We start from the raw sequence: 9,460 nt of genomic DNA, 5'->3' as shown, positions 1-9,460 counted from the left end.
CGGTGGCCGGTCCGCCGTGAGCCAACTCAGAGACGATGAGGACATGAAAAGGAGAACAACGTGGAAGATGATGATGTAGCTGATGACATTAATTTGGATAAATTTTGGCTGAGAACACAAACATCTTTGGCTTGGTTTTTGTACCAATTTATGTTTTCTTTTTGCCATCTTCTAATAAAATTATAAAGTTTTTTTAGAAGTTTAGTGACGAAAGAGAGGGATTAAATTAGGGATTTTTCAAAGTAACGATGAGTAGGGAAAGAGAGTGTAGTATAGAGAAGCACGTTGTTACATGTAAATTAATAAGTTGCAAATTCAATTTTCGTTATGAAATTACTTGTGTCACTTTTTATTTTCTATTTTATTATGTTCATGAGCTTCATCTGAAATTGAAAATTAATGGCAAACCCATGTGGTCTAAAGTGTGCTAGGTGAGTTTCATGGCAATCCTCTGCCTACATAAATTTTTTCCCCTCAGAAAGGTTATTCATATGATCATTTTATATAGACACACACACACACATATATATATATGACATTGGCATATTTTCCCTTTCCTTTTGTTTTTATCCTATAACACATTAATTCGATCGTCACATAAAAATGCTGGTGATTAAGTTCTGCCAAATGTGTATATATGAGAGAGATGATTGCATTGATTAATTCATTTTTTTATGATTATTATATACATATATATTCATAAAATCATCTTATATATATATATATATCATCTTATAATTATTCTACATATTTTCATAATTATTATATACATACACATACATAAAAATCCTTTCATAGCCAACCAATTCTTCTTCCCAAAGGCATCCCTTACTTATTTTTATTTTTTCTGTTTTTCATCCCTCGGTCTTTTTTTTTCTTTTATCATCCCTCGTGACTAACATGCTCTCTCGACTTGATCAAATCAAGTTTGTGCCGAGGCTAAATTTTGATATAGCATGCTCGGATTTGGCTTCATTGAGCTGAGAATGAATGGAAAACATTGGAGGTGGCGACAGCGCTGGTGTAATCAAATCCCGCCTGAGGAAGGGTGCCACTGGCAACTTAATGCATGTGTCGACTTTAGGTCGTGGCCTGTGGTACTATGTTTGATGGCTTATTCGATCTAAGGGGCAACCATGATCGTAGCAAGTTATATTTTGACGATAATGGGAAACGGATATTCTTTTCCAGAATCGGGCTCACTCTATATATAGAAGAACATTCCTAATTCAATTAGTTTCGTAATCAAATATGAACTGAGATCATTTGTACTTGAGAAAAAATATTACCATGTAGTAATACACAGCGGAGACATATTATTCTACAATCTATAGTATAGGCATTACAAACAGGAAGACAAAAATCCCCTATAGTTTGAGAAAAAGAAGAAACCATTCAATGGAAATACGACACATGATCGGGAATCGATGAAGGAATCGTTGTGAAGATGCTACGATTCATCTCTGGTCATGTTCACTCAAACTGTACTGATATTCACTTCATGGCAACATACGTCCTGCATCAGAATCGCACAAAAGGAATACATCTAATAGTTGTTGTCCCGAGCCCGAGAATAGCAGATGTAGTAGAACTCAGAGACGATGGCAGTGAGGAAGGTGAAGGCAGCACCGGCTGCAAAAACTCCCTTTCGAAGGGTCTGACACGACGGAGGGTTCTCGCTGAAAATGGTCCTGTACTTGGTGTGGTATGCATTCCTGACGGACCCGGCCAATAAGCACATCTCGGCGATTATGAAGAACACCCTGCCATCAATATCATTCCAACTCGTAAAGTCAATGTCAACTGCCTGCAGTTAATCTCAATCCACAATATGCAAAAAGAAGTTGGCATGTCTATCATAAAGTGTCGAATGTAGTTGACTACATTATCGATGATCGTCTATGGAATGAAGATAAAGCAATGGGCATATACCAGCAGATCAAGAAAAGAATGACAGCCCAAGCCCTGGACCCGCTGGGGCTGATTGGTTTCCCACAGCAGAAGCAGCGGCTTGCCACCATTATGAGAACCTGACTGACCATCAGGAACAGAAACGCGCCGACTCCATACCCAGTTGCTATGTCGGAGTCGTACACGCAGTAATTGTACTCCACTTCATTGTCCTGCTTAACCGTGGCCTGAAAAAGTTTTTCTCCATTAGCAGCGGGACGGAAGTGAACAACACTAATTAAGAAAAGAGTGCAGTTCTGGGATTCATTACATAAAGTGTATAATGTATTGGTTTAAGCTACCAGATGGGTCGGCAATCACGCTAAAAGCTAGATCGAGTTGGATATAAGACCCTACTCGGTTTTCTTTGTCCTGTGATTCACCGGAAAATGGATGAGACACAATTCTAGGCGACCATGTTTCTTGAAATAAACCGATGACCCTTTTACTTCGATGTTCTAAAATGCCAAGCTGGGGTGATTAGTCCAACATCCTCGACCAGCTAATGGAACGGTGAAATTTTGGTGGAGAATTCTGGAAATCAAGCGCTTCTACCCAACAGATCCGGATTTTGAATCGAAGTCAAAGCAGAAAAGAGGGAATTCACAATGACTTACAGTGCTCCTCCTCTGCTCAGCAGCAACAGCCAATCCAAAAGCAATGAGGTCAAAGACAAAGACTGTGATCAACAGAAGCTTTGAAGCCATGGCTATGGAACGAATCTGAAGCTCCACCGACAAAAGCGACCCTTCTGCTCAGATCTACCTTCCTCTGGCTCTAGTTAGGCCGGTCCTCTATAAATGTTAGAGCAGACAGGCAAGTGAGGAAGAAGATACAAATTCCCTCAAGAATAGAATGCCAATCTCAACAAACAATAGAGAAATGAATTAATAAAACGGGAGGTGGAAAATCCAAGAAAAGGACACAACAACCTTTGCTGAAAACGGCTTCTTACCTTCCATATGAAGCCTTTTCCTTAAACAAGAAATTACTGTCAGATGTCTTATCTGACACAAAACTAAATAATGATAATATATAATCATTGAATTATATTTAATTTCATTTGCTTTAAAAAAAAATTTAAAAAAATTTTAAACCAACTGCGCTGATATATAATCATGAGAGGAACTCATTAAAAGACTGAACCAACAGTGAAAGGTTGAACTTTTTATCACTTTCCTTCTTTCTTTTTTTTTTTTTAATGAGAATTAACGGAGTATTCCAGTTCAGAAGCACTTGTCATGTTCTTGGTCATATATTTGTATGTTTATATATTTTTTGGGTATTATATTATACGTCAGAAAGCTGGAAATTTAGAGGTGGAGGTGACTCTGTGACAGTGGTTGGATTGATTGTCGGTGAAGCAATGTGACATTAAACTAGATACAGCAAGCGATGCTTAAAGGAGGAAACGTGACAGACGGGGAATGTCTCTTCATCCAACAGATCTAACGGCCGTCGGAGCAAGGGTTCCAATGGGACCCAGCCGAAGAACCTGCTGCATTTGATCCCGATCTGCCGGTTCAACGCTCCCATCTTCAGCGTATACTGCGGGTCCCGACATTCTGCAGTCTCACTCGGGAACGGTTCAGGAGGGGCGGGAGACCGTTGGATGAGCTAAAATTTGTTCATCCAACGGCCTGAGGGAGTTGGGTTGAAGTTCCCATTGTGGGTCCTCCGGTATCAAACAGCTGGGTTCTAGATTGCATAATAACACTTATGGGATGATCGTTCTTGCAAAGGGTAATTAATCCTCATTTACTGATAGCTAGATCTCTGTTTGATGCGGCTCGAATCAGTCTCGAGACTTTGTAAATTTTATCGTTGTTTGGAGGATTTGCGCCAAAATTTTATCGGTCTTTGTCGGCCAGAAGACGAGGTTGACAATTTATCTTACTGGACCACAACAATATATCATTGCAACGAGCACAAGCGGGATCCTTCATTAATATTGCAAACAATCTCAAAGAATTTTTTTTTTTCCACATATATCACTGCTAAGAATTTCCTCGCATCCTCTACTGTCATCTCAGAACACATTAAATTATAGCAAGAAACCTTCGTATGGCAGCAAAACCTGAAAGCCTTATTAATATGCCGTATGAGAAACTATCTACAATTCAACAACACAGTCTTCGTCATGAAATACCAAAATGATCATGCAATCAACCTGGGAAAGACGGACCACACCATTCAAGTTTTCAAGGAAATCAAGCTTTTCCGTCCGAATGAAAGCAGCTTCCTGAAACCTTTGGTGGTCTTGGGGGACTTCTCTTCACTGTTCCATTTCTTCCTCGAGTGAACTGGTTCTTCTAGGGTCATCTCGTCGCTGGGCGGAGGAGTTGAGACTTCTATTTCGGTCCCAGAAATTTGTGGGATGGCAGCTTCAGTAGCTCCTTCACCGCAAGTGGCGGAATATTCCAAAGACAAATTTTCCGGAGATGGCACCGAGTGCAAAGTCACTTCTTGAACATACTCACTCTGAACATCGGGCATTGGGGATGGCATAAATGTGACCTCTGGATCAGTTTTAAACTGAACCGATTTTGCCTTTTTATGAACAACGGGCAGGGTTGAATTGGTTTCTGGTACATTCACATTGCTGCTTCCATTATCCAAAGTGTCTTTCGGAGCAACCTGCTCAGTTGTTCCTCCATTATCTTCGATCGGAGTGCTCTCTAACACTTTAATATCCTTGAAGTCCTCCTCGGAGGGAGGAGCAGGATGAGTTACTGAGACATCCACAGCTTCCAAGCTTTTATTCTTTGCTTGCACTTCGGGCTTAGACTGACTTGCACCACCTGTACTTTGAGGCCCAACTTTCTTCTTTGGAGGTTCAGTTTTCTTTGAACTTAGCTTCTTATCATCGTCAGTTGAAGTCTTACTTGCCTTTGATGTTGCTCTAATGGGCTCAGCTGATTTCAAGTCCGTCGAGGAGACCTTTTTGGTGTTCCTTGCAGCTGAGAGACGTTCAATGGTGGAGTTCCTGAGGACTGGTTTAGGCGGCTTCTGAGCCTCCTGACTTGGTGACAGTTTTGTCGGCCTTATATGCTCTGTGGAAGTTTTCGACAGTTTGTTCTCACTTGAGCTCTTCTTCGGTGCTACGGGCTTACGTCCATTATTTGCGCTTCTCTCGGCAATTCTTTTCTGCCGCTGAATCAGCAACTCCTCCTTTCTCCTCCTATTCTCTTCATCCTGTGTCAAGGTGACAATGAAGGACATGGAGAATTTGAAACGATATTCATAATTATCCAATATAGATAAGGGAACAAAAGGAAACTAGTTTAGCAAGATACCTTCTCAGCTTTGTTCTTTGGAGCAGGAACTCGACTTCCTGAAGTTGGTTTCTTGGTCCTCGACGTCATGTCAAGCCTGTTTCTCCCGAGAAAAGCATTCACAGGCTTAGACTTCCCTTCTTTGGTTGAGATCTTACCACTTTTTTCCCTCATACCGTTCGGAGGCAACTTAGTCTCATCGCCATCTACAGTTTCAACATCAGATTGCCTTCTGCTGACATCATTCAAAGGAACGTTGTTCTCATAAACCATTTCTGGGGTCCATGTTGCCCCAGCAGACTCCATGTCAACGTTTCGATCCAGCATCATGTAAAGATCATCTGGCTCAAAGTTCCTTTCATGTGATTCCTTCTGGGTATTTTTCGTTTCGACAATCTCTGGAACGATGCTTATATCTGCCATCAGGCGGGAACCTGATTCCTGATCACCAGATGCTGCCCGACCTTTGATCATGAAAGAGTCATCAGCTAGAAACTTATCCCTCTTCATATCAACTTGCGAAATGCCTCCACCAAATGACGAGTCGGCAAATACCGGTCTGAGGTCAAAACTCTCTCCCCTATTTGCCGAGTCATTTGCTTGACTGCGGATGAACCAATCTCCCTCCCTTTGGACCTTGACTGTCGAAGAAGCTACAGCAGCAAAATCTGACGAAGGACTATAAAAAGTTCCTGACCCTTCAACTCTGTTCACAAATAATGAATCCTCGAGCTCGCTGCCCCTTTTCTTCACAATTGGACGGTCACTTTGACTGGCTCCTAACTCCTCCACTTCAGCTGATCCAACAGCACCAACATCATTCTCTCTAATGATGAAGGAATCATCAGAAACAGCCGGTGGTTTCAGAATTCCAGACTCGACTTCATGAGCAAACAAGCTTCCCCCTTTGGACTTCTCCTGCACAAGTTTTTCCTCTTGAAACTTTGCAGGCTCTTCATCTCTCATCAGCAGGCTCTGAAAAGCATCCCAGGGGCTACTCTTTATCTCTGCTTCAGAATTATTTGCACGGCCAGTCTTATTATCCTCGCCAGCCATTTCACCCTCATGTCTGTGATGTTTACTCTCTCGTTTCTTTTGGTGATTTGAAGATGATGAGCTTTTTCGTCTGCTATGCAATGATTCCACGGCCTTCTCCACCTGATGCTTAAAATCGTCATCATCAGATGAGCTTCCTTCAGAAGAACCGATCTTTTCTCCTACATCTCTCTCCGAGGCAATGTAGTTTATGTTCCGAATAACGACCTTCCTCGAAGACTTTTTCCCATGTTTTTTCCCATTCTGTACATTCCTGTTCAATCTGCTTGAGTCACTTGCCTCGGTGGATGATCCCTCCTCTTCCTCTTCCTCCTCTTCTTCCAAAGTTTTTGAGAACTTTTCGTGCGAATGTTTCTTTTTGCTCCTTGAAGACGACTTATAACTTTGAGCATCGGAGTCTAAATTTGGAGGCCATCTCAGATAGTGGGAGGACGGAACCTGCACACCCGGGAAAGGGTAACCCTGTTGATAAGGGGGAACTTGCGGGAAGATCGGACCTTGGAAATTGTTCATGTACTGTGGAAGATGATTAGGCCATGTAAAAGGCATTTGAGCCCTCCCATCTGTTGGTACAGTTGGAACTGCATGGGAAATCAATACATCAATTAGTTTGCGAAACTCATCCTCGAGAACCAATATTTCTCTGCTTTTTTATGACTATCTGCAGATAACATGGTTCGTGAAGTTTTATAAAAGTCGTTCTTCCTACAATTAATGAGATTTTGTATCCATTTGGACATTAATGGCCCGCTTGCGAAGCTAGTAAGAACTATTGCCTTTGTCTGAGTAAAATACAAGGCATAAGGTGCATTTGGAAGTGGAGAAGGGACATCTAAGCATACCCTGACTAGCATCGAAACTTCCATGACTCATAGTTGAGTCAGTAATCGACGTATCCATTGAGCCATTACGTTGCCCAAGTGAGGGCCCGCCATCCTGAAGATTCATCATCTGACTACCACGATCATTATCCTCACCGGCAAGAATAATTCCGGAGGTTCCAAGGTATGGCAAGTCAGGCCTAGAGAATGCCTTCATTGCCGCTATTTCATCGATCCAAAGCCGATCCTCGCTCTTCTCTTGGCATAGATTAATGAAATTCACGCACGCTTCCCTAAAAGAAAAAATAAGAAGAAAAAGATCACGGAGTTAAGATTCCCCGCAATTCATTTACCAGGTGAAATCATATTCTAATATACCTCAGACGATATGCCCCAAAGGCATCAGCAAAGGATATAAGGTCATCTATATAGTCCAGTTCGAAACCAGCAACTAGGGCACGGGCATAAGCCATTGCCTGCTCCTTATGGAGCACTGCTCTTCGAGTCTCCAGGACACGTTGAAGACGAACCCTGCGCACATTTTAGCCCAAAAGTTGCCAAGATTAGAATGTTACTGATAGCACAAATTTTCAAGTGACCGAACAATTCAGGGAAGATTTGTTACTTGGAATTTTCTTCCAAGACATTGTCCGAATCTGCTGATCCATCCTGTACGAATCACAGCAGAGTTGTCAAACATTAACTCAAATGCTATCAAACACCCGCAGAACCTCATGCTTTTTTTCAAAGTGAAAAAACAGCATACCTTAGGAAACGAGAACGTACTCGACTTTTTAGAGCTTCCTTCACCAAGCATCGACTTTCCTGTTCCAAACCAATTAACCAATAACAGGATTTCAGAGCCGTGGTGGTCTAGAATGCGAATTCAGACACATTAAGCACATTTATGACCAGTTAAAGCATTTAATTCAGTCTACAATGAACGGAAGAATCAATCTGTGCGGATTCAAATAATCATCACCATATATACCTTCTGGATCAGCCGCTGCATCATTGTTGGGTAGTTCATTTGATTGGATGGATTTCTCTATTTGTGCAATCTCCCTCTCTAGTGTGACGAATCTCTCAAGAACTTCGGGCGTGCTGACAAATCTCACGAATCTATGCAAAGTAGACAGATTAGTGTTTCTTCATTCCTACATCCATTTCTCTCTTCAAATGAACTGGAAAACTTATGATCGGGAATAATTACGAGCATTGCGATGCGCAGTTCCTTCTTCTATATGATAAGATTTCAAGAAATTATATCTGAAACTGAATAGTATTGGCTTCCAAGTTACATCATTTTGAATGCTATTCTCAGAAATGATGATGCTGCCTCACTAAAAAAAAGTTGCAAAAACACTTGTTGGATGATGTCAAGTTAGTTACCTTTCCAGAGTGGCTTTTGTGAACCAGGGAGCATCCGATCTCAGAGTGATGGAGTATCCTCCTTTAGAAATCTGATCTTTGGCACACTTAAGATGCGACAGGAAAGGTTCCAACAGACCCGACGCCAGCTTCTCATTCGCCTTTCCCGAAAATATCACAAGATCACACCTTGAATTCGATCCACCAAGCCCAACCCAAGAGTTTAGCAAGCACAACAGAGTCAAACAAACACGGAAAGAACCAAACTTTCGCTGACAAGCCTATCCTAATACACGTTTTAATGACTCGATAAAGCTCTTGAATGGGTTCATGAGCACGAAACATGCGTCAAAACCGGCAGCATTGAATGCGGAGTACCTGGTTCTTGTGGGAGTGAGCTGGAACAGGGCATAGTCAAGACGAGTTACAGAGTCCATAGCGAGAGATGAGATAAGAGAGAGGGAGAGTGTAAAGAGATTCAAAGGGGCATAATCTGAAGCACCTCTACTGAGGGAAACGAGAGACAGCTGAGCGGAGAGCGAGCTCAGAGGGAAGGAGGGGAGGGCTGTGGCTGGTTTGTTTGGAATGTGGGGGTGGGTCCCAAGAAAATGCCGCCGACATCTCTCCTTACAGTGTCGGGATTGATTGAATGTTAAATAAATCTAAGGTAAGGTGAAGAAGAAGAAGGAGGAGGTAAGGGGAAGGAAGCTGCTCTGTTTTGATGTAAAGGGTAAAAGCAGCCTAGAAATGGAGGGACTGAAGAATTTGCTTGGTTAAGAAGTGACTTCAACATTTCCTATCTATTGTCCTGTCTCCTCTCCTTCCCTTTTAACGTTGCTGTCTGTTCAAGTGAAACCAAACCAAACCAAACCAAACCCATGAACACAACCATCTCTCTCTCTCTCTCTCTCTCTCTTCTTCTTCTTCTTCTTCTTCAGTGTCTGTACAGTCTTGTAATTGTAAAAAGGGATGATAGAGTGAGAAGTC

At 42.0% G+C, this 9,460-nt stretch overlaps 2 protein-coding genes across 2 annotated transcripts; both read right to left on the bottom strand.

Moving 5' to 3' along the window:
- Positions 1 to 1,242: 1,242 nt before the first annotated feature.
- LOC116213743 lies at positions 1,243 to 2,828 on the bottom strand. The gene is made up of 3 exons (XM_031548790.1): positions 2,568 to 2,828; positions 1,933 to 2,138; positions 1,243 to 1,763 (listed from the first exon to the last, which is right to left on the bottom strand). Exons 1-3 carry the CDS (start codon positions 2,655 to 2,657, stop codon positions 1,547 to 1,549), a joined length of 513 nt encoding a protein of 170 aa, XP_031404650.1. The 5' UTR covers positions 2,658 to 2,828; the 3' UTR covers positions 1,243 to 1,546.
- Positions 2,829 to 3,862: 1,034 nt separating this feature from the next.
- LOC116213742 (COP1-interacting protein 7) lies at positions 3,863 to 9,287 on the bottom strand. Its single transcript, XM_031548789.1, has 9 exons — positions 8,852 to 9,287; positions 8,495 to 8,662; positions 8,094 to 8,224; positions 7,869 to 7,927; positions 7,728 to 7,771; positions 7,481 to 7,633; positions 7,124 to 7,395; positions 5,247 to 6,862; positions 3,863 to 5,145 (listed from the first exon to the last, which is right to left on the bottom strand). Exons 1-9 carry the CDS (start codon positions 8,908 to 8,910, stop codon positions 4,144 to 4,146), a joined length of 3,504 nt encoding a protein of 1,167 aa, XP_031404649.1. The 5' UTR covers positions 8,911 to 9,287; the 3' UTR covers positions 3,863 to 4,143.
- Between the last annotated feature and the right edge of the window lie 173 nt (positions 9,288 to 9,460).

Source organism: Punica granatum, chromosome 7, assembly GCF_007655135.1.
Source record: "Punica granatum isolate Tunisia-2019 chromosome 7, ASM765513v2, whole genome shotgun sequence".
NCBI lineage: Eukaryota > Viridiplantae > Streptophyta > Magnoliopsida > Myrtales > Lythraceae > Punica > Punica granatum.
Note: the sequence above shows the minus strand (reverse complement) of the source record. Positions and strands in the feature narration are given on the sequence as shown.

Excerpts from the sequence above, each read along its gene's own strand:
- LOC116213743 (XM_031548790.1), bottom strand. The coding sequence starts at position 2,657 with ATGGCTTCAAAGCTTCTGTTGATCACAGTCTTTGTCTTTGACCTCATT. Across the intron at positions 2,139-2,567 it reads CTGAGCAGAGGAGGAGCACT|GCCACGGTTAAGCAGGACAA; the intron begins GTAAGTCATTGT and ends AAACTTTTTCAG. Across the intron at positions 1,764-1,932 it reads ATTCTTTTCTTGATCTGCTG|GGTGTTCTTCATAATCGCCG; the intron begins GTATATGCCCAT and ends TATTGATGGCAG.
- LOC116213742 (XM_031548789.1), bottom strand. The coding sequence starts at position 8,910 with ATGGACTCTGTAACTCGTCTTGACTATGCCCTGTTCCAGCTCACTCCC. Across the intron at positions 6,863-7,123 it reads AAGTTTCGATGCTAGTCAGG|TTCCAACTGTACCAACAGAT; the intron begins GTATGCTTAGAT and ends TTTCCCATGCAG. Across the intron at positions 5,146-5,246 it reads CAAAGAACAAAGCTGAGAAG|GATGAAGAGAATAGGAGGAG; the intron begins GTATCTTGCTAA and ends ACCTTGACACAG.